Source organism: Ictidomys tridecemlineatus, chromosome 9 (assembly GCF_052094955.1).
Source record: "Ictidomys tridecemlineatus isolate mIctTri1 chromosome 9, mIctTri1.hap1, whole genome shotgun sequence".
In the NCBI taxonomy this organism is placed as follows: domain Eukaryota; kingdom Metazoa; phylum Chordata; class Mammalia; order Rodentia; family Sciuridae; genus Ictidomys; species Ictidomys tridecemlineatus.
In genome coordinates this window covers 107,611,456-107,636,207 of record NC_135485.1, presented here as the reverse complement: position 1 = coordinate 107,636,207, position 24,752 = coordinate 107,611,456, and the positions used below count along the sequence as shown (strand labels likewise).

Here is a 24,752-nt window from a genome sequence, read left to right as displayed (position 1 = left end):
TGTCCAAACATTTCATAAATGAGAGAGACAGAGAATATTCCACTTAAACTCAGAATGGCTCAATGGCAATTCACTATATAACTGGCTGACCCTCATGGGTGACTCCTTCTACCATCAATATCTTAGCATACCTCACAAAATGCTGTGCATTCTTACTTAGGGAGAATCTGCTAGGCCCCAAATTCTGTTGATATAAATGATGTTAAAAGCAAATTCTTTTTTTTTTTTAAGTACTAGAATTTTTTGCTTTTTGGACTTTTAAAATTAATGGGTTTTTTAAGTTAAGCATTGTAGGGTGTTTAAAAGTATTTATATTATATTAAATTGTTATGGTATGGGGATAGGAAAGGTAGCAGAATACAACAATTACTAATAGGGCATTATGTAAAATTGTGGATATGTAATTGATGTGATTCTGCAATCTACATTTGGGGTAAAAATTGGGAGTTCATAACCCACTTCAATCTAATGTATGAAATATGATATGTCAAGAGCTTTGTAATGTTGTGAACAACCAATAAAAAAAATAAAATTAAAAAAAATTGTTATGGTACACAACTCATTATCACTTAGAATCTGAAAATAAATTTTTCTTTTTACCAAATGATTAACTTTCTAACCAATTAAAGAGCTAGTAACAAATGTGATTATTTTGAACCACAAATAAAACAATTCTTTATTTTTTTAAGTTTGTAGATGAACATAAAACCTTCATTTTGTTTATTTTATGTGATACTTAGGGTCGAACCCAGTACCTCACACGTGCTAGGGAAGCACTCTACCACCGAGCTACAACCTCAGCCCAAAACATTTCTTATTCTAGATCTTACCTGTGTGTGTGTGAGAGTCATGACCATTTTCTCTTGTTGGTTTCCTGCCCTGGTGCTTCACAACACTTTACATCAAAGCAAATTTGGAAATAGGGAAATAGATAAAATTTCTATTCTGGCCTGCCTGTTACTCCAAGGTTGAGAGGATTCTTTGACTCAACCAACTAGTTGGGAAGTTCTGCTCCGGGCCTGTTTCTTATTTTCTTCAAATAGTATATTTTGTACACCAAGCCTTTTCAAGACTTATCACCAAAATCATTCACATGTTCTCTGTCTCAACCACCCACCAGACTCCTTAAGGAATTTTACTTTCCCAGAGGAAATTATCAGGATGTGAAGGCGATCTGGCTGTGACATCTGTCACCCCATTGGTCGCCAGGGTTGATTCAGCTGCACTGGCTGGCTAGTGTCCCCTTCCTCCCTCACTGCTCCTTGTGTGTCCCTCCAGAAGCTGCTCAGTCGAAGAGGACGACCTTCCCAGGTAGAGGAGGGTAGAGGAGGACCCTTCTTTGATCAAGGGTATAAGGGTAGCTGCGCTCCCCTGCTAGAACCTCCAAACAAGCTCTCCAGGTCCAGTGGAAATTACTAGACTGGCGAAACCCTGATCTCATCATTAGGAATGTTCTTTGCCTTCTGAAATCTCAAACTTGAAGCTACCCAGTATTTTTCTCAGCATCCTTGCTTTCTGCCTTTCTTACTCCACATTCGTCAATTGGCGCTCTCTCTCTCTCTCTCTCTCTCTCTCTCTCTCTCTCTCTCTCTCTCTCTCCTAACTAAAGAGACTGTTCCTTCAAAACTTGCTCCTCTTAGCCAGGCACTGGTGGCACATACTGTAATCCCAGCTGTTGGGGAAACAGAGGTTGGAGAATCACAATTTAGAGAGATCCTGTCTCAAAATAAAAGACAAAAAAAAAAAAAAAGGGGGGGGCGCTGGGATATGGTTCAATGGTTAAGCACTACCTTGTTACCAGAGTTCAATCCATAAAACAAAAAACAAACAGAAAATGTGCTCCTCTAAAAAAGAAAGGTGTGTGAGAATCTAATGAAAATTGAAAGAAGTTCAGCAGAGTAGAAGAATGAGATCAATGGGAAGGAGCAGGGGAGAGAAATGGGATATACTGGGCATAATATGGGTCAAAGATATTGTTATATTGCATGCATGTATGAATATGCAATAATGAATCCCACCACATGTACAATTATAATGCACCCATAAACAATATGGAAGAAAACACTTGCACCTCTTTCTTCAATAGCAGTTATGAAACCACTCCCAAAGTTGAGACTTGACTCCTTAAAGCAATTTAAACTTTGCCTTTTTCCTTAATCACACATTCACTATTAGTATACAGACTTCCTGGGTCTGTTCTTCCTTCGTTCCTATTCTTTCCTGCCTTTCCATTCTGTTTTTGTGCCTGCTTTAATTCTACCTTTCTCCCAGGATTCCTTAGTAAGCTTTAGAATGACACTGTGCCTTCTATTTCTCTCTAGATTGCTAAATGTCTCTTTAAGTATTAGAATAGTTAATGCTTCCTTTCCAGTCTATATTTTAAATATTAAATATTCATACTTATGAGTGGTTTATTTCTTTTGAGGATTAGGACTGTAAGATAAATTCACTTAATATAGAAAAAATTTTAAGGACTGACAATTTATACTTATAGTAGATAAAACTGTAAAATGTCATCATTGCCAGGCCATCTTATAATTAAAAGTTTCTGTTATTTTTGAAGTACTACAAGAGGTTCCGATTCCATATATTGGATAATAAAATGGTAAAGCAAACATTTATATACCTAAGTATATAAGTACATATACTTATATATTTAGGTGGAATGTTTAAGTGGAATATTCTAAAAACTCTTCCTGTCAAATCAGTTTATCTTTGATCTCTTTTTTACTTTTTTTTTTTTTGAGGGGGGGTATTGAACTCAGAGCCACATTCCCAGCCCTATTTTGTGTTTTATTTAGAGACAGGGTCTCCACTGAGTTGCTAAGTTGCCTTGCTAAATTGCTGAGGCTGGTTTTGAACTCATGATTCTCTTGCTTCAGCCTCCCGAGCTGCTGGGATTATAGGCATATAATACACCCAGGACTCTGTTTTTTTCTACTTTCGTGCTTTTCATGCATTGGTTTTGATGAAATGAAACTTTTAATATGGTTTCTTTTGTGGCCAATGCATCATTGCTTAGCCCCAAAATGTTAAAAAGGCCAAGGACCAAGGTTTGATTTCCCAATGGCTCAGCTATTCTCCTGTTGATTTGAAGTCACAGGCTGTCCTTCAGACCTTGTCCAAACATTTCATAAATGAGGGAGACAGAGAAAGGGAGTCAGAATGCCTCAGTGGCAATTCACTATAAAACAATTAAGACACATTCTCTGCTGTAAAGGGTTAAAGAATATCATCCTCTCCCTTGCACAAACAATTCAGTATTTATTTTATTTTCATAAATTGCTCTAAATTTTACCCTTATGATCCTCAACAGTTCTCCTTTCTTCAGATTTGCCTTAGTTCCTGAATCGACCAGGCAGTTATGACTCAGTAAACATTTTGTAAGTTCAAGATATCACAGAGGAAAAATATATTTAATACACTTAATCTACCAGATAGAACAGCTTACCAACATAGTATAGTGTAGAGTATTGGTTGTTGACCCTTGTGAATGCATGCTCACTAGGAGTTCTCTGCTGCTTTCTACTGAATGCAAATCACTTTGGTGCTGTAATAGAATTGAACCCCCATTAATCAGTGATTGTTTTTAATAGAAATGTGAAAACTTTACGTAGTTCCCCTGACCCCAAACTCATGGTCTTCCTGTAGTTTTTTTTTTTTTTTTTTTTTTTTGTGGTGCTGGGGATTGAACCCAGGGCCTGTGCATGCAAGGTGAGCACTCTACCTACTGAGCTATATCCCGGGCCTAATGTCTTCTGAAGGCCATGAAAAGTGAATTATACAACCAGGAGCTTAGGGGAGACAAGAAAGCATTATATTTATTTGGAAGATTGTCATGTTTTATTTAGACATTCATTCATATTCTTTCTCTAATTTTTAAGCTGGATGCTTACTGAATTTATCAAGAGGCAGTGTTCACAAAAAGAACATGGTTGATGGACTGTGACCCTTCGCTCTACTTCTATCACTAGTTATGATTAATTTTAAATTGGTAAATTCTCTTATTTAGTTTTTATTTGTTCTTTTTAGATATGCAGGACAGCATAATGTATTTTGACATATTACACATAGATGGAGTATAACTTATTCTAATTAGGACCCATTCTTGTGATTGTATGATATGGAGTTACACTAGTGGTGTATTCATATATGAACACAGGAAATTATATCCAATTCATTCTGTCCTTCCTATTTCCTCCCCCCTCCCTTCTCTTTATTCCCCTTTGTCTAAGCCACTGAATTCTATTCTCCACCCCCCCACCTTATTGTGTGCTAACATCTGCATATCAGAGAGAATATTTGGCCTTTGGTTTTTGGGGATTGACTTATATCACTTAGCATGATAATCTCCAGATCCATCCATCCATCCATTTACTGGCAAATGCCATAATTTCATTTCTCTTTATGGCTAATATTCCATTGTGTGTATACACCACACTTTCTTTATTCATTCATCTGCTGAAGGGCTCCTAGGTTGGTTCCATAGCTTAGCTATTGTGAATTGAGCTGTTACAAACATTGATGTGGCTGTGTCTAAATTGGTAAATTTCTTAATCTCCAAATTTGTTTCCTTGTGAGAAAAAAATATATACTTGATATTGTTCAAAGAATGAAATAAGATGATGTACATAAAATACCTAGAACATGCATGTGAAGCATGTATATAATATTAAAATTTCCAGAATCCACATTTTAAAAAGGCAAAGTTGATTTTAATAATATAATTTGCTTAATTAAATATAAAATATAATTTCAGCATGTAATCAATATAAAAATTATTAGTATTTTTTTAATACTGTCTTTGAAACCCAGAATGCATCTTAAACTTCCAACATATCTCAGGTTGGGCGCTGTTATGGTTTGGATCTGTAATATTCCCCAAAGTATCATGTGTTGAAAGCTTGGTTCCCAGTGCAGCAATGTTCAAAGAAGGGGATTTGAGGAAGTTATTGGATGGTGAGGGCTCTGACCTCATCAATATGTCAGACTACTGATAGCTGATGGACTACTGGGAGGCGGTGGAAATATTAGGCAGTTAGAGCCTGATTGGAAGAAGTAGGTGACTGGGGCATGCTTTTCTCCACTATTGTGTTGTGTTGTCTCATTTCCCCAACCCCTCTTTCCCAGTAGCCAGGAGCTGAGCAGTTTTCCTTTCTCACTTCCTTCTGCAATGATGTTTTGCTTCACACCTCAGGTCCAAAGCACAGAGCCAGCCTACTATGAACGGAAACTTCTGAAACTATGAGCCAAAATAAATCCTCCACAGATTTGTTTTTTTCTCAGTTATTTATCATAGCAACAAAATTGACTAACACAGGTCCAAATTTCCGAAAGTAAAATGAATGTAGTCCTACCCAAAATAGTGTTTAATAAAAATGTTATTCTGCCTGTTTTGAATTTTGAATTAATTAAAATTACATACAACAAAAAATTTCAGTGCCTCAGTCCCAGTACATCACATTTCAACTGTTCAGTAGCCATATGTGGACTAGTAGCTACTGTTTTGGACACAGTAGATTTGAACCTTCTCTAAAATTTTGTTTATACTTCCAGGGGTTCACGAACTTCATGAGGTTTATTTTTGTTTTATATGCCCCTTTGACTAAGAATGGCCCTTTCACACTTTAAAAACAAATTTACCATGTAAAAGGTTCTACAGGTTCCTTTTCGTATGTTCACTGAATAATATTCACGTTTGCTTATGAATAAATTCCTGAGGCTAAAGCAAGCAACTTTATGGAAGCAGGAAAGTGGGCTATTGATTTGGACTTGGAACAATAAGTTGCATCACTCTTTGGCCACTGCTTTCTATCACTGCGGTGTGATGATGGATTTAACCTCTACATATTTAGGCTATTTTCAATTCCTGATAGGTAAATTTAAGTGTTTGCACTTCTCAGAGTATGTATAAAGGTCAAAAAACCAGGCAATAGTCGCTGAACTTGCATAGACAGGGATTTATCCAAAACCCCTTTCTATTTTTAGCCAGAGTAACTGCTGGCCAATTTGTTTCCGGAGATAGAAATGTACCCAACTACAAAACCGACACGCGGAAGGCTAAACCTCCGCCAGGTACTGCGTGGAATCTTCTAAGACTACTCTCACCGAAATTCCATAAAGTAACTATTTTTCTGTTGCACCTTCAGCCGTCCCCAGCAAGCCCCTGATCCTGGCTCTGCTACCACCTTCTCTGGGCGCACCAAGACTCAGCGCGGCTTGGGGGCGTGGTCGGGCGCGGAGGGGCGGGGCCGGCCCAGAGGCGGGGCCGGGGAGGGAGAGGGCGGAAGTTCCCCGCAGGCCTTGGGGAGGACGCGCGCACCGGGAGTCACTTGTCAGCGCTCTACTGAGGCGGAGGCATCGCGGTGCCGGTCCGGAGGTGAGTGGCGGTGGTGGTGCGCGAGCGTATCCGATTCCTCACAGGGAGCGAGGGGAAAGCTGCTGCCGCGCGCCACACGCGAGGAGGGAAGCCTATTTGAGAGGAGGAAGGGGCGCGCTTCGCACGCGGGTGGCTCCTCAGGTGCTTTCTGGGCGCGGAGCGGCGGAGGTGGGCGAGCGTCAGGGAGGAAGGAGTGCGGGTGAAAGGGCAGCGAGAGACTGGAGGGCAGCGGGAGACTGGGCGTGAAGCTGGAGGGCGAGCCCTGGAAGTCTTCGCAGCTCTGGCTGGCCGGGACCAGAGCACCGGAGACCGGGGCGCGGGAGCGGGCGCCCAGGGGCTCCAGGACGCCGCCGCACCGACCCGACTGGCCGGCTCCCTGCGTTGCTGGGCACCGCCTCGACATCGGGTGCACTCCCGTCCAGCGCAGACCTCTCAGGGGTGTTGGGAGGCAGCGGGACCAAACGGTCTTTAAGTTTTGTTTGCTCTCAGGCTACTTAGAAGCATTTATTTCTCCCTTTAAGGATTCACAATAGCGTAACCTGTTTGGGGAAAACTTCCGTGCGTCCAGAAATAAAACTGGCTTGAAAAACAAATCTGTCACGAACACCACATTTATTAATACTTGGCATATTTGATGTGGAGTTTTGTAAGACTGTGCCTTCGGTACGTTTGACAATAAGTGGAAAAAGGAAGGGCGTATAGAACCGGTAAGAACTTGGAAAGAAAATTCGTGGCTGCGCAGGGCTGAGCAGGTTTAGGGTGTGATCTCCGGATCCTATCCCAAGTCCGCCTTCCTGACCGTGAGGACGTCTGAACCCGCCTGCCACGGAAACAGCCTGCTTGGGAGCCTTATTTGGCAAACAGGGCTAGGCGTGAACCTCAGCTGGAAAACTGTCTTGTCGACCGCTTTCATCCTGTTCCTGTAGCGTTAGTTCTTCAGCATTACCTCTATCATCAATAGTGTGTGTGTGTGTGTGGGGGGAACTCAAGATGTTTCTTTCATTTCAGGCCCCTCTTGTCACTCAGAAGTCCATCATGATCTCTCTCCTCTCCCACCCACCAAAGAAGTTGGGACACAAAGTGTGGAAAATGCCAAGCTTCCCTTCTTAGTACCAAGAAAAGACTGTTTAGACTTTCCCTAAAAGAAAATCCAGAACTATACAGAAATTCCAACATTTTCTACGTGCTTGAAAGCAGAATAGGCAGAATAGGCTGCTATTTCCTGTCTGCTTGGCATTCTACGAAGGTTTGGGCACTAATAACTGCATGGAGGAGACCTGGAAAAGGCCAATAAAAATATTGCCAATGCTTAGGGATCAGAATATTTTAAGCAAATGAATTCCAAGTGAAGCTAGTAGGAGGATCTAGAAAAGAAATAACACTGGTTTTCTTGTGTGGCTGTGACCTTGCCAATGCTAGAAATTTTCATAACAAATGGGAGAAGTGAGGAAGGAAATCCCCAAGTAAAGAGAAGTTAATTATATACATGGGTTGATACGTACATGAAATATATTTTTCTTGTAGAGAAGACTGGGACCATAGAAAGTTTAGCCTAATTTTCATCTTTTTCCCTCTGTCACAAGTTTATTAAAGGTTAAAAAAGAAGGACAGAGGGCATGTAAAATAACAGTTGGATTTACGTTAATCTGATTTGTATTGTATGCCAACATCAAGACTTTTCATCTACTCATTTTAGGAAAATCTCTTTATAATGGGAAAGGAATTAAATTATGTGTAGTTTCTAATTAACTCCTAGCTATTCGCTTTTCACCTATGTGTAGAAATTTGACCTTTGCTGTGGCCTTTTGATTCTTTGTTAGTGGTCTGCATATATACTTCAGTCTTGAAATAACATGTTATTGCCTGGTGGTTAATCCACTACCATGCCTGTGGAAATGCTGGGGTATTTTCTAGGTAGATGCAGTACACATTATCCCTGAATGTTTTTTTTAAGAAGCAGGCTTGTTTTAAAGTATTGCCTCATTTTCCTTTTTTGAGAAGAAATCTGTTTATATATACCCACTGGTTTAAATATCTACATTTGCTATATGAATTTGGTGTGACAGGATAGAAATTTTGAAAGGATTAAAAAATGGAAGATATATTTTAAGACAGATAATAGAAGGTGATGATTTGACTTAACAGTTCAGATTTTCTAAGGAAGTGTGTGTCTTAGCTTAAAAAAGTATTTTTTTAAAATTAGACCTCTGTTATATTTTTAAAAGAGAGACTTTTAATGTTTTTCTTTGTATTACATTAAAAATAATCTTCATTTCTCCTAGTATCTCCCACCACTGTAACAACCAATAGGAAACTCCATGTTAGACTTTTTAAAACAAATAATTTTTAAAACAAATTATTTAAATTATTTAAAGTAGAGTCATTATGAGCATACTTAAAGCAAAACAGAACAAAGAAGACGCTAGTTCTTTCCTAACGCTCAGATTCAATATCATACATTAGAGTTAACCTTGTACTTCTATGTTTAATCAGAGTCTTATTTACTGGGTGATAAATGCTTACTTTCCACTTTGCCTGATGAGGTATGTGTATAAAACAAGAAGAAGGTTCTGACTAAAATATCAGCTATTATCATTGTCTATCTGAAGGAAAAGTAAATATTCCTTTAAGTATGGAAAGTACCATGCCTCTATAAGAGGGAATATAAGTTGTAGTTCATAATTGGAGAGAATAGTTTTGTGCTATGAAAAGACAACTTGTCATTTTAAGTAATTGAGTATTTAGAAGACATGATTTGCAGTCTCCTTGTTTGAAGTCCTTTCATATGTTAGGATAACTTAGATTTTTAGGTCAGTGAAATTGAAGGCTCTTGTCAACCACAGGCAAAAAAAAAAAAAAATGCATGAGGTAGAGGGAAGGGGAAAATCATTTTGAATTAATTCTGAAATAAAATCTTGTTCTGGGCTGGAGGTGTAGCCTAGTAGTAGAGTGCTTGCCTAACATGCCTGAGGCCCTGGGTTGGATCTGCTGATGTGCCTACAGAGAGAGAGAAAGAAAGAGAGAGAGAGAGAGAGACAGACACATACCTTGTTCTTATATACATTAATAAATTGTTGTACAATACATTGAATTAAAGTTTGTAAGAAGTCAGAAAACTGGATTGTAGCAAGTTATAAAACTGATCAAGTATCTATATAAATATTCAAGTATGGAATTTTTAGACTATAGAAATTGTCGTGAGTTTAAATGTATGTCAATTAACTAATACTATTTTTTCTTTTTCTTTTCTTTTCTTTTTTTTTTTTTTTGGTACTGGTGGATTGAACCCAGGGGCACTTAACCTCTGAGCCACATCCTTAGCCCTTTTTTATATTTAATTTAGATTTAGTGTCTCTATGAGTTGCTTAGGGCCTCGCTAAGTTGTTGAGGCTGGCTTTGAACTGGTGATCCCTCTGCTCTGGCCTCCCGGACCACTGGAATTACAGTCAGGCACCATGGTGCCTGGCAATTTTACTTTTTAAAGGACTGAAATTAGTGAAGAACTTAATAGACTTATCCTCTATATTTCTTCACCTCCTCCCCAAAATACTGAACATAAGTTAGCTAGCTTTTTATTAAATACATTTAGGTATGTAATAGGAATTTGAATTAACAGTTTTGTTAACCATCTAATTTTCTTTCACAGTTTCTTGCATTTTCTGGCCTTGGACTTTGAGCCATTAGAACCATGAGCAACTACAGTGTGTCCTTGGTTGGCCCAGCTCCTTGGGGTTTCCGGCTGCAAGGTGGCAAGGATTTCAAGATGCCTCTGACAATCTCTAGTGTAAGCAAACTTCACAGATTTTATTACAGTTGTTCATTCAGTGCTTAGTCCTGGAAACCCCAGGGCTGAGTTGTTGAATATCTCCATTGATCTCTACTATACTTATTATAATTGTTTGTGGGGTTTGTTCTCAGCAGATTTAGTTATCTAATAAAGACTGCTGGTGGGAAAGGGACTTAGCAAGGATAATTGATTTGGATTTAGCTTATTTTCAGCTTTCTCCACATTAGCAAAAATAAAATGGAAAAGCATTTTGCTAGAGAGTAAATTCTTTTAAGTTTTTGAACTACATCAATTTGGGGAATTCTCTAGGCCTTAATTTCCTTCTATGTTACTTTATAAAGTTACCCTTTGGCATTTTAGTGATCCTTTCCATCTCCAAAATATGTTTTATTAAAAACAATTGATCAAGATTGATTAAAATGACTATTTTTGGTATTATTTCCTTAGCTCACTTTCTGGTGGAAGTGATAATCAACAATAAAATGTACCGAAACTACTTACCTTTGAAAAGAAAATGAAAGGATTGGATCTCCAAGTAGTCAGCCTATGAATAATTGAGATTTTTGACCTCATTATAGATTTCCTTGAATGTATACTGTGTATGTATGTGAGGGTATACACACACACACACACATATGCATATATATATATATATATATATATATATATATATATATATATTTAATTTTTTTTTTTAGTTATACAGGGACACAATATCTTTGTTTATTTATTTTTATGTGGTGCTTAGGATTGAACCCAGTGCCTCATATGTATGAGGCAAGCACTCTGCCACTGAGCCACAACTCAGCCCTATATTTTAAGAATACATTTTCATGATAATTTTGATACTGATGAAGGGAATAATTACAGCTTCCATTTATTGAGGCTTGACTATGTAAAGCACTGTTTCACTTATCATCAGTAGGTAATTATTATTATTAATAACTTGTAAAACTTTCTTAACAGGGTATTTTTTGTGTTCCTAGATAAAAATTAATTTCATTTTTAAAATTTTTAAAATTTTGATTGATTACATATGACAACAGAATGCATTACAATTCATATTACACATGTAGAGCACAATTTTTCATATCTCTGGTTGCACGCAAAGTAGAGTCACATTCTTCATGTCTTCTTACATGTACTTATAAATTTAAAAATGTACATGTTAATGGGGTACTCTGTAATACTTTGATAATGTGTACATTGTGTAATGTTTAAATCAGTTGAAAAATATTTATCTCCTCAAACATTTATCTTTTCTTGATGAAACTTTCAAAATCCTTTCTTCTGATACATGTGAATTTCTACTTTTCGTTTACTCAAATAATAGCTATGTACAGTTCCATATGTTGCTCTTAACAATTTACCATGGAGAACTATCCTTATTAATAAATAAGGAGGCTCTTTATTTTGGAAGTAACATTTACTTAATCATAATGCCTGAATGAAGGGCATTTATATTTCCAATATTACTATTACTGTATGCAGTACTGTAGTGAATACCATGTAATATGTATGTGTGTGTGGGTGTATATATAGGTCATTTTGATAAGTTCTGTCAATTTGCACCCCTATACCATGCATGAAAATACCTGTTCTGTTTTCGTTTTATTCCAGTTCTAATACTCCTAGAAAACTTTGAAGTTCTTGCAAAGTGCTATAAATGTATTATCTTATTTAATTTTATACCAGTCTGTGAAATACTATTTCCCACCATACAGCAATGCTGTGAGCACCTGGCTGGTGTGGAAAAGTTGGCTTTCATGTAGTTATTCTCTGCTCCCTCCCCAATAATTCACTTTATCTTTTTTTTTTTAAAATATTTTTTAGTTATTGCTGCATCTTTATTTATTTATTTATTATTTATTTATATGTGCTGAGGATCGAACGCAGTGCCTCAAACGTGCCAGGCAAGTGCTCTGCTACTAATTCACTTTATATTAAATTTAGTTAGGTTGTTTCTCTAACCAGATATTTAGAAGGTTATAATTTTATTTAATTATATGTATGTGTAGATATGTATAAACATGTATATATACTCTGCATCTTACAGTATATATCCATACATATGTGGATATATTTAAATGCAACTTGATTTTGAAAGATTAAAAATAAGTTGGGGTTGGGGTTGGAGTTGGGGTTGTGGCTCATGGGTAGAATGCTTATCTAGCACGTGCAAGGCTCTGGGTTCGATTCTCAGCACAACATAAAAATAAATAAATAAAAAGTAGTGTGTCCAGCTACAATTTAAAAATAACAAAAACTATACACACACATATGTACACACACACACACACACACATATATATATATATATATATATATGTTTGTTACACCTATATATCCCTGTTAAAATATTACAAATTCCCTTTTACTGATCAAATTTTCATCATTTCTTGGCTGTGGATGTTCAAGTAGCTATTTTTAATGTATTACCAATTTCCCCTTGAATCTAATCAGATTTTATAAGAAAATATAAATCCAGCCTGCAGTTTTTTTTTCTTTTTTTTTAAATTGCGGTGCTAGGGGTGGAACTCAGGGCTTCACGCATTGGGCAGGTGCTTTCTACCACTGAGCTAAGTTCCTAGCGCCAGCCTGCAATTTTAAGACTTGTGGTTGGGTGAAATTTTCAATGTAAAGTATCTCTATGAAAATGTGTGTTGTGACTTATTCCTGAGTGAGGCAGTGTTTTTCTTCTATTGAAGATCTATTATGAGGACAGAATATTGTCTGGTTTTGTTTTGTTAATATTATTTTATATTATTAGTATCATATTTTGATTGATTAAAGCTATTGCTCAGTTTAAAATACTTCAGTTTTTGCTGGAAAAAAAAATAGTCCCAAAACAAATTGACATCTGAATGAAACAAGGCTCATCATTACTTTATTGTTTGGTAATTGGTATATAAATGGTATATGTAAATTATGTGGTACCATGCCTTTAAATAGTTTTATGTGCTTCAGTTCCCTGGCAGACAGTTTGAGGTACTAGCTCCATGTTGTGTTGCTGATACAACGGAACACTGTGTACATACACATAGGTGCCCTCCCCTGGCACAGAGAAATGCCTTCCTTGTGTAGACAGAGTGCTAATTAAAGGATTTTGAACATACTGATTAAAAGAGACTATGGTAACAAAGCTGCTGAGTTATTTCTGTTCTCTTACAAAAGTCTTTGCCATCCACTGTGACCTTTTTGGGCCTTGTGCAGTGGGGCATGCAATTCATTCTGGATTGGAGAGGATCAGAAGGGGAGGGGGAGGAGAGAAGGGAATGTTGGCTCAACCCTGCTGCTGGGCTGTTGGCCTTTCATTATAGTTATTTTTAACCCCTTGTGTGGTTTAGTTTAAACATGCTAGTAACATTGCCTGATGAAGATTTGTGCCTAGTAACTAATTTATATTGTGGTAACATTATTAATGTTATAAAATTTTTACTTACTCTCATTGTAATTAGTGCTCCGATTATACTTATTCAGCTTTATTATGTAAGATTATTGGGATATTTTTCAGTGGTCATCAGGTTCTTTAATTGATGGTATCAAGAAGCAGTTAAAATTGAAAGCATGCCTTAAAACATGTAATTTAATGATTCCTCTATTTTAATGATGCATATGAAATTCTTAGCAGGGTTTGGCACACAGTATTCTCTCAATTGTTACCTTTTATAATAACATAAAATTAAAAGGAAAATTATTTAGCAACTTATAACTTTAAATCCCCCATAGTTATATACTTTTTAATTTATAGTCTACTGAGATTAAAAAAGGAAAAAGTAAAAAGCCAGAAGTTTGTGCTTAGTTAGGAATCTGCATCTTTATTTTTAGAGTTCAAAAGTGTATGATTTTTTCTTTGTTTAGATAATATTATGTTGAACTCTGGAGGGCCATTTACATTCTTTTTAACATTGGAATATCAACTTGTGTTTTGAGATAAATAAGCCACTGGTGGTAACTTAAACAGTCTGTTTTTTTTTTTTGAGGTTTTTGTAGTACCAGTTTGTGAACATGTAGAATATGACTTGTTTCATGAAGAATAAAAACTATTAAATTTGTACACTTCAGTCAAGTTTGTTTATCCATCTGTATTGTATGAATTTTGTATGCTCTTTTGTAGGTAGATATCCAAGATTAGATTGGCAATTCCTGCTAACTTTTTAAAAAGAGCCTCAGATTCCAATAACTGTATGATCACATGTCATTGTCTTCAGTTTCTTATCCTTAAAATGGAGTGCTGGCTTAGAGGAGTTAGCAGGCTGTCTTTTTATGACCCTGCATTTATGGGAACTGCCCTGAAGCCATGGAATGTGGGGATGGGTTTCATTGTAGCAGTGTGGGTTTGTTGGTCTTTGCCAGTATATTTTATAAGAAGAAATAAGAGACTTGTTGCACAATTCAAGGCTATATTTTGGCAAGTTGGTATTCCTCATGATAGAATTACAAGAATAATATTATATTTTTGAGTAATATCTTTCATGTTCAACATCCTAAAGTTGAATACTCTATTTTGTTTTCTTAAACTTATAAGTTTATTGAAGTTGCAAGATACAAGATCAATTTACAAAAATCAAGTGTATTTCTATACATCTGTCGTGTTTTATTTTCTTATATCTAACTTTAGAACTTTTTTCTTCACCATCAGTATTTGAATTTCTTAAAGAAGGTCTCCCAGTTCTTCCTAATGCATTTTAAACATTTCTTTAGCAGATAAGAATGAAGTCAGACTTTCTAATACTCAGATAATAATGACTTTAATTCCAAGAAGTTAGGGGATAAGCTTAGATAAAATTTTAGTTGGATTTTTTGAAAAACAGAATGAATTTACCATTGTTGAAGTATGGAGTCCAGTTGGGAATAGAACAGAACGAGAGAGATTTGTGAAATATTGTGCTGTGAATTAGTTTATTCAGTAGTTATAGGAATACTTCCTAGAAGTCATTCAAGAAGTTACAAAGGCCTGGGGAATGCAAAGGTTGGATATTAAAGAAATAAGCACAATAGTACAATGTATAATGAAATGACAAAGATGCTGATAAGTATTTCTCAGTTTTAGTGGGCATAACTCTTGTATTTGTAGGGATTGACTTCCTTCAGAAGAAACTAATTGAACTGATGCTTTAAGGATGGAACTTGAATACCTTCAAGTCAGCATTTCCCTGTTAATTTTTAGTGCATAGTGAAGATGAGGACTTTTCTTGCCATTGCTTGATTCCTATGAAGCTGTGAACGTAGTTGAGTGATTCTCCAGACATGCCAGCTGCAGAGTTTCCCTCCTGAAGGAGGACAGAAAGACTTTCAGTCTTTCCAAGCTGAAATGAGAGAACTATCCTACCTTGAATAAATGGGCCCATTGTTAATTTTAAGCTGTTGAGTATTTTCTTTTACATTCCCTCCCAACTACCCTGTCATTATGCCAAGTTAGAAAGTTAATTTAGCTTATGTAACAACATAATGTATATTTCACATGTATATTCACTCTCTGCTTTTAAAATATTAATTGCCTTCTATGTGGGCTTCAGAGACCTGTTTTTTTCCTTGTGGCAGTTTTGTATCTTTTGTAATCACAAATGTCAAGAATCTGGAGATAATTCTGAATGTACTTTCCTGATTTATTGTTAGTATGTAAATAAAAATCTTATCAGTATGTTTTATGGCAAATCAGAGGTTTTAGGAAAAAAGGGACTTGCGTGTTTGATTTTAATACAAATAGGGCGTTTGGGGAAGTTGATTTTTTGGGAGGGAGAGTACCAGGGATTGAAGTCAGGGGCATTCAATCACAGAGCCACATCCCAGCCCTATTTTGTATTTTATTTAGAGACAGGGTCTCACTGAGTTGCTTAGAACCTGGCTTTTGTTGAGGCTGGCTTTGAATTTGTGATGCTTCTGCCTCACCTCCTGAGCCATTACAGATGTGTGCCACTATGCCTGGCAAAGTTAATTTTTGAGAGTACTTTTACCGGTAAGCAGGACTTTTGTATCTGATGGAGGAAACAATATTGTGGGGTTTGGGTAAAGTAAAAATGACACTGTAGACCTAATTAAGGGTTTTCATGTAACCTGTTCACCTACTCATGACTTAAGTATAGTTTTACCTACTTAAATTGAGACTGTTGATTGAAGCCTGTGGACTGATTTTCAGTTATTTTTTAGAGCTTTTGAGGCAAAGAGCTTGTCTTTATGATAGTGGTTATTTAGGGTGCATGTGAATATACAGTTTACTGGTTGTTATTGTTCACCATATCCTGTTTGCAGTAGGTTTTACCCAGATTCCCATATCCTCAGGACCAGTCATGTTCTTTTCCTCTAATTAAAACTTCATGGAAGGGGCTGGGCTTGTGGCTCAGCAGTAGAGAGCTAGCCTTAGCACGTGTGATGTGCTGGGTTCAATCCTCAGCATCACATAAAAATAAATAAGAAAAATAAAGGTATTGTTTCCAAATACAACTAAAACATATATATTAAAAAACTTATGGAAGAGTAAACTGATATGACTTAGTTAATCTAGAAGCAAGTATTGCTTTACCCAAAAAGGGGCTGTTCCTTTTTTGTCTTAAGGGATTGTTATGTTTTGGCTTAGGCCAGTGAGACTCTAGGCCTTTATTTCAGTATCTGAGTTGCAAAAATATTGAGTGTGTATATAAAAATTGAAAAAACAAGACACTAGCATATGAAATATCAATGTTGATGCATTTGTAAGTAAATAACATAATGGAGATGAATAGCGTTCAGTTACTAAAGAGCAGTGGCTGTGGTATCCACTGATTCTTTAGGTAGTCTAGGTGCAGAGCCATTTCTTAGCCCTGGTTAGAAGGCAGGTTTGGTTATATAGTGTTAAAACTGAATTTCTCAAATCTTATATTTACTTCCCCCATATCTTCCCTCACTTTTTTTTCCTGTTGAAAAAGTGTGGTCGACTACCTTTTTGTAAATCTTAGATTTCTTTCATAGCCGTTGTTTTGTCACTCATTTTGTGTGATAGTTACTGGAGTAAAGTTCATCAGCCTTGTTGGCATTTAGTACTCTGGGAGGGCAAAGCACTTGTAGCCAGTGTCCCTGATAGGCCTAAATGAAAGAAAGTGAAATGAACTTGAAGTTAACCGGAGAGAATGAAAAATAGATGTCTGGAAAAAAGCAAGAGGCAATTTTTGAAAAGTCACAATGGAAACAAATTTGGTACTTAAAAATCCGCATAATTCTTCATCCCTTTCTGCTTACAAGTTTAATTTATGTATTTCTTTAGGTAATACTTTTGTAGAGTTCAAAATTCAAAAGAAAAGGCAGGGCATAGCGAGAATAGCTTCTTGTTGCTCTGTCATTCATTTCTTTCAGTTTTACCAGTTTCTTGTGTGTACTTCCAGAGAATTCATATAAATATATGTTAATAGGTATATATCCTCATTCCATTCTCAATACAAATACTAGTATCCTTTAAAACATACTTATTTTTTAGCATTTTCCTTTTTCTCTCTTAACCCAACAACAGTAAATATATCTTTATTATTTTTTTTAATTAAAATTATTTAGCTCTCTTTTACTTTTTTATTTTATTTATTTATATGTGGTGCTGAGAATCGAACCCAGTGCCTCACACATGCTAGGCAAGCACTCTACCACTGAGCCACAATCTCAGGCATCTTTATTATTTTTTAATAGCTATATTGTGTTTGGATTTGTCATAATTTGCTTAACTAGTTCCTATTGATGAACAACTAGGTTCTTTCTAGACTTTTGTCTTCATTGATACTACAGTGTAAAACTTGTGCATACATGCATACAAGTTTGTGAGCTAAATTCATAGAAATGGAATTGCTGAGTCAAAGTGTTGTGTACATTTGTCGTTTTGATTGATATTGTCAAATGTCTCTATAGAAATACTCCTGTCCACAATAGTACAACCTGTGCTGGCATGAATTTCAGCAGACTTTGATCTTTTCTAATCAGATGGGCCAATCTCCACCTCTCTCCTTTTTATAAATTTAATTACAAGTATTCTACTAAGGATTCTTCAGGTTTCAAAGTGGTTTATTGTTCTCCATTTTTCAAAAGAATTATGAAATAAAGATGTGCTACCCTTTTTTAAATGATGCCACTAATTTCTTTTTCTTTTATTAAAAATATTTATTTAGTTGTAGTTGGAAACAGTACCTTTATTTTTTTTTATTTATATGTGGTATTGAGGATTGAACCTGGGGTCTTGTGCGTGCCAGAGGAGTGCTCTACTGCTGAGCCACAACCCTAGCCCAATGCTACTGATTTCTTATGGGTGCTAATTTTTCTAAACCCTTCATCCAGAGATTTATTAATGGTTATCTTTTTCATTTGTTTCCTATTTCTAAACAGATTTCCTCTCTATGTTAGCATATTATTCCCAATGATATGACAAAGATTTTTGTGTGTGTGAAGTAATAGTTTTTGGCATATAACTGTCATAGACCTTTTGAAAAATTAAGCAAGTCACATTTAATAGATTCAAGCTTGTTGCCTTTGGAATTTCTCCAATGGCCTAATATACTATCCGGTTTTTAATTCCACTCTTCCCTAGCTCCCTTTATATGATATGACTAGGAATCTGACCATTATGAGGTGTTTGGTACAGTTGTGGGACACAGTAAATTCACTCTTATGAGACTATGTTTTTATTATCAACATTTATTAGCTAGTAGAGCTCAACTGAAGTCACCTAGGTTTATAGAGTATTCCATTGCCCAGTGAGTCAGGCAGTGTGAAAGGAAAGCCTACTAATGTGTGGCATAATATTATGACTTCATTTTTGCCAAGTTTAAGTAGCAGAGTGTATGTGCTGATAACCATGGTGACAAAAAAAGAGTCAAGATACCACGGATATTTGTATTTTATGTGGTAAAGATGGGGAAAGAAGGAATTTCCATTAATGTGTTGTTGTAAGTTTTTAAAAGTGATGAAAACAGTTTGTAACTAGGTAGAATTTGCACCACTTCTCTGAATTGTTAAGTGTTTTTCCCCAAGGTTCAAAAATTGATTTAATAATGGCCACCATACTTCATGATAATTGCCCTAGGTAAATCTTGTTTTTACCCAAAGAGGAAGTAGTTATTTTAATGGCATTAACAGTTGAAAACTATTCACCACTGATTAGATCCAGGAATTTAAGTGTTGTGATTGATTTCTATTGGGGATATGTGCTAGTCAGCTTTCTGTCACTGTAACATATAACTGAGACATTACTATGAAGAAAAGGTTAATTTTGACTCAGAGTTTCCAGATGTTTCAACCCCTCATTAGACAGACCTATTGGTTTTAGGCCTATAGTTGTGAGTACTTCATGGTGAAAGCACACAGCATTGCAAAACCATCCTCTTCATGGCCTGGATGCAATAGAGAGGAGGAAAGGTGGGATCAGGGTCCTGATAGCCCTTCAAGGGCATACCCTCAGAGATTGAAGACAACCTGGTAGGCCCCACCTCTTAAAGTTTCCTCCTCTTTCAACAGTGCCAAGATGGGGAAAAAGTTTTCAACACATGGGCCTTTGGAGGACATTTAAGATATAAACTATAGCAGGATCCAATTAAAATCCCACTATTTAAAGAATTATTTCTGAGATTTTAACTTACAGCTGTGGCAAAATTTAAAAAAAAATTATCAAGAGGAGATTACAGATAGGTTTCACAAATAATTTCTTCTTGGAAAAAGCTAATGTAGGACAGATATCCTTAAGAGATATTCTAGAGAAAGAAGTCTGTAAAAATACCAGGAGTGTTACATAGTAATTTTCATGGTTTTGGCCATATCTCTATGCTACTGTCTTTCAGATATACTACAACAATTTCTTTTGATCTTTTTATGCTAGGCCTTTATGTTTTGTTTACATGTAGCTCTTTCCATTTTAGAAGATTCTAGTAATTTAGTGCTCGATTCTCAAAGTGATACTTTGATATTGTAGCAGACAAGTAAGTTTCCAAAATCATGAATGGCTTATCTCCTCTTAGACTGGTTCCTTATCCTCAGGCCAGCATCTTGCCCAGGCAAGAATTTTAGAATCCTACATTTAATACATTACTGCCTTATTTAAGAATTATAAGGATTTCTCATTATCTGTCAAATTATTGCTTAACTCCTCTGCCAGGCTGCACAGAAATGGACCTATTTAATGCAACCGACTGTATGATCTAGAATGCTACCTTTGAGCACTCAAGTCCTTGGTCTCATCATTGCTTACACACTGACTGGTTTTGTTTCTTCTTGTCATCCCTAACACCTATTTTTCAGGGTACATTCATATGCCAGGTGTTCTTTCAAATGTTTGACTATTCCAGCTCACTTTAGTCTTCTTTTTTTCCTGTATAATAGTAGTACTAGTAGTAGTAGTAATCGTATAATAGAAATAATAATAGTAATAATAAAAAATCTGCTAACATTTATTGAGCTTTTATTCTTTGGTTCTGTTCTAGATGTTTTACACAAGTTTGATTATTTAATCTTCATAATAACCCATGGGGAAGTATGGTTCTGAGTCTTTAATTTATAGATGAAGAAACTGAGGGGTAGAGATTAAATAATAACTGGTTAGAATGGATTTGAAACCAATCAAAACAATCAGTTTTCATTCTATTTTCTTGAATAGACAACAGCCTTTACTTGGGACAGCCAAGGGCGTGCATATTGCATGTTTATTTCCTAAAGAATAGATGCTATAGAATCAGAGACTTTTGTGTTTTGGGAATAGCTGAGATCAGTAAGGAAATTTTATGACTTTGTTCTAGACTAATTATCTGAATTGTCAATGAGATGTTTTATATCTTGATTCTAGGACTTTTCCTTTGTCTTTGAATTTAGGATGTTTAGGGATTCTGTATTATATACTTAAATACAGTTTCTAGTTATTTCTTGTGTACCTGTTAGGTTCCATTTTGTAATTTGATGTTTGGGAATCATAAATAGCTTTTTTTGGTTGTTTTTATTATAGAGATGATGATACTTAAATCATTTCAGCAAAAAGGTTAGAGCTAAATTACTTGCAATCTGAACTGTCATGGGCTTGTGACAGGTCATGTTTTCTCTAATCGATGGTCTCTTAGTTTTTCAGAGTGTAGTTGCCATAGGTCAAGTCTTTTTTTGGAAATAAATGGCAATATAATACAAAACATTAGACTTCAGTTATGTTTATGATATTCTAAACATCTCTGTGACAAAAGATACGGAGGACTTTGGAGTTGGCATGCTACTTACAATATTTGATTACTTTAGAATGTAATACTGAATGCTAAATTTACCAAACAATTCAGAAAGAATCTTTGGAATATCAGGTTTTGTTATATTTCTTATGATTACACTATAGTGGACACATTAAATATAAAAAAAGTCTTAAGTACAGAGAGGTCAGTTCAAATTTTTAGTCTATTAGATTTGAAGTAGTATTTAAGTACATATAAATAAGGTATATACTTTGTTAAATCATGAGCCTTTTTCACCAGTTAGGAAACCTACTCTGGGTCTTTATTTTACCTAGATTACATTAGAATTCCAGCACATTATAAATAATCTCTGTCTAATGATAATAACAATAGACAAATGGGAAGCTGGGTTTTAATTATAATCTTTCCTTTTTGATTTGTTAATATATATGATTGATAGAATTAACTGATGAAACATTTTGATTTTCCTTGGTTTTAATCTTGGTTAGGGTTTTTCGAGGAAATGTCCCAGAGGTTACATTATGAAAGAGCTACCTGTTTCCCAATGTACAGTCAGAATTTGTTTTCTGTATATTTGACACAATGGTTCTTCTCTTCTTTAGTGTCATGCACAGACAACATGCAGGTTTGCACATTGCAGCCTTTCAAAAAGCTGAACGAGTTCTTTTCCCTTTGAGTCTTTTGGTTATTCTATAGGCAGCCATTTCTTCAAATATTTGTCTCATGATAATTTCCTCATCACACCCTTAGCATTTATTTGCCTTTAAAAATAGTTCAATTTTTAAATGTCTCTTTATGTTAGTTCCCAGAACTGAGTCTAATACATGACATATATTAAGATCAATGCAGAAATATTGTTATATAAATTATATATATAACATATATGTATATACATACAAATGTACATATACATGTGTGTGTGTGTACATACACACACACGTATATAATAAAACTGAGTTTGTGCAGCTGTATAGTGAGAAGGTTAAAAGCTGCTCTGAGCAATATCCTTGACAGAACTTTCACTGTTTTCTCTCTATATTTTTGTCCTGTTTGAAAATTTTATGGTATCTTTGTTTTTTGTTTAAAAAGAGAGAAAACTAGACCTGACCTATCCTTTGTATGTGCTCCAACACAGACTTGTCCAGACATACATGGAGGTTGGTAGGTGTGTTTGTGTGTATGTGTTCATGAAGGATCAAAGAGACTCAGGATAAGAAATTCAAGAAAAAGATACCGAGGTATATTCAAGCTTAGTCTTACTACTATTGCTTTATGTTTTAGGAGAGGTGGGAAAATTGGTACAGCAGGTTATCCCCTTGGAATGGTTTTCTGGTACTGTCCTTCTCTTGAACGACTCATATCAGAGCTCTGAGAAGAAGGGAGGATTGTATAGTTGCTGATTTTTTATTATGTATTAGGTCATATATAGAGTAAGTGGTATTTCATTCCTTATTTTTTGCTTTGTTTTTTCTTTGTAGTGAACCTAAGCCCTGCACATGCTGGGAAAGTGCTCTACCACTGAGCTACATCTCTAGCTTTAAGGTGGTTGTTCATTTACTGACATAAGATCACATGGAACATGATATAGAAATATGAAGGAACTTGGAAGTGGATGTACAGTTGGTCTTCCATAGCTGTGGATTCTGTATTTGTGGATTTAACCATTTAAAAAATTGCATTTGTACTGAACATGCACAACCTTTTTTTCTGTCATGATTTCCTAAACAATACACTATAACAACTGTTTACATTGCATTTATTAGATACTAGAAGTGCTCTAGAGATAATTTAAAGTATATAGTAAGATAGGCGTAGGCCAGTACTAGGCTACCATATTATATGAAGCATGTGGAGCTTTTGCTGATTTTGTTATCTATGAAGAGTCCTAAAACTATGGATACCCAGGGATGATTGTATATGTAACAGATCTAGGAAAAGAAAAGGCATATTTGTTGATCCTACAGCCTGTGTCAAGGTAGCAGGGAACTTCTAGACAAGCATTCATGAAATCCATTGAGAAGACACAGAAGTAACAGTGCTATACAGAATTTGCAATATCTGTGCATGGGGATGGAGCCATTTATTCGATCAGTATCTTTATTGTGCATTTACCTTGTGATTGGTGCTGTTCTAGGCACTGAAAATACAGAGAAAAATAAAACAAGGTTATGAACCTTATATTCTTGTAAGGGGGGTACTGATAATTCACAAGTGAATAGGTGAAGCAATATAAGGTGATTTGCTGGAGTGTAATTGGGGGAAGGTAATGGGTGTCTGGAGGTACAAGTTTAACTTTAGATTGGCAATCCAGTCAGGCCCTTATGACTAAGGAGGAAGCATTAGATGAAGAATAAGCACCAATCATGGGAAAGGACAGGGGAACCACATTGCAGGCAAAGAGAAAGCAAGTGCAGTGGCCTTGAGATAGGAAGGAGCTTAACATGCTCAAAAACTAGAAAGGAGACTAGTGTGGTGGGAATATAGTGAGCAAGGGTAAAAGTAAAGTGAGAGGAGGGAACGGAGGAGGCATGTCTAGTGCCAGAATGAGAGAGAAGGAGGCTCCTGGTAACAACCAGAATAAGCCTGTGGATGAGAGTAGGGCAACTCCTGGGGATTTGAGATGGATTCTGATTCCTCTGGATTAGAGCTAAACCAGAAATAGTAGATTACTATTACTTTGATCTTACATGTCTATAGGCTGGTGTGTTTATTAATTATTATTACTATTTGTGGTACTGGGGATTGAACCCAGGGTTTTGCACTTGCTAAGCAAGCACTCTACCATAGACCTACATCTCCAGCCTAGGCCAGTGTGGGTTTTTTTTTTTTATATATTTTATTAGTTGCTGATGGACATTTATTTATTTAATTATGTATATGTGGTGCTGGGAATTGAACCCAGTGCTTCACACATGCTAGGCAAGTGCTCTACCACTGAGTGATAGCCCTAGGCCCTAGGCCAGTGTGTTTTACAAATTGCTTTTAATAAAAATTCCAAGGAAGATTTCAGTTTTTTTCAAGCAAAGGAATAATTGTGTAGCCTTCCAATATAACTATTATTTATATTATTTATAGGTATAAAACATCCATGATATTTTTTTCATTGTTATTTGCACACTGATTACATGTTTTCTATTTTGTATTCTTTTAAATTTTTATTTTAAGAACAGTTGTTTCCCAGATGGCTTCTGTTTTCATTTCCTTGTGATGTTATGACCTTTTCTACTTTAATAAAGAAATGTTGTGTACACATTCAAGAGTTGTTTACAGATTATGCTGGTAGCACATTTGTTACGAGTTTGCTTCAGAGACAAAATGAGTGTTAGGATGCTTTTCCTAGGGCAGGTCTGTTGAACTGAAAAAATGTTTTAAAATGTGTCTGTTTTTAAAAAGAATGTTTGAGTTTACTGGTTAA

At 35.9% G+C, this 24,752-nt stretch overlaps 1 protein-coding gene across 13 annotated transcripts in view; it reads left to right on the top strand.

The window, feature by feature from the left end:
• The first annotated feature begins 6,256 nt into the window (after window positions 1-6,256).
• Pdlim5 (PDZ and LIM domain 5) overlaps window positions 6,257-24,752 on the top strand; it is a 207,961-nt gene continuing 189,465 nt past the window's right edge. For 11 of the 13 annotated variants that reach the window (XM_013363898.4, XM_005337560.5, XM_013363897.4 and 8 more), the window contains exons 1-2: window positions 6,257-6,379; window positions 10,026-10,163. In XM_013363898.4, the coding sequence (XP_013219352.1) occupies window positions 10,068-10,163 (96 nt within the window). In that variant the 5' untranslated portion in view covers window positions 6,257-6,379; window positions 10,026-10,067. Of the gene's footprint in view, window positions 6,380-6,498; window positions 6,521-10,025; window positions 10,164-11,776; window positions 12,080-24,752 lie in introns of those variants that run through there. The other 2 variants (XM_013363894.4, XM_078021905.1) reach the window with 2 other exon arrangements.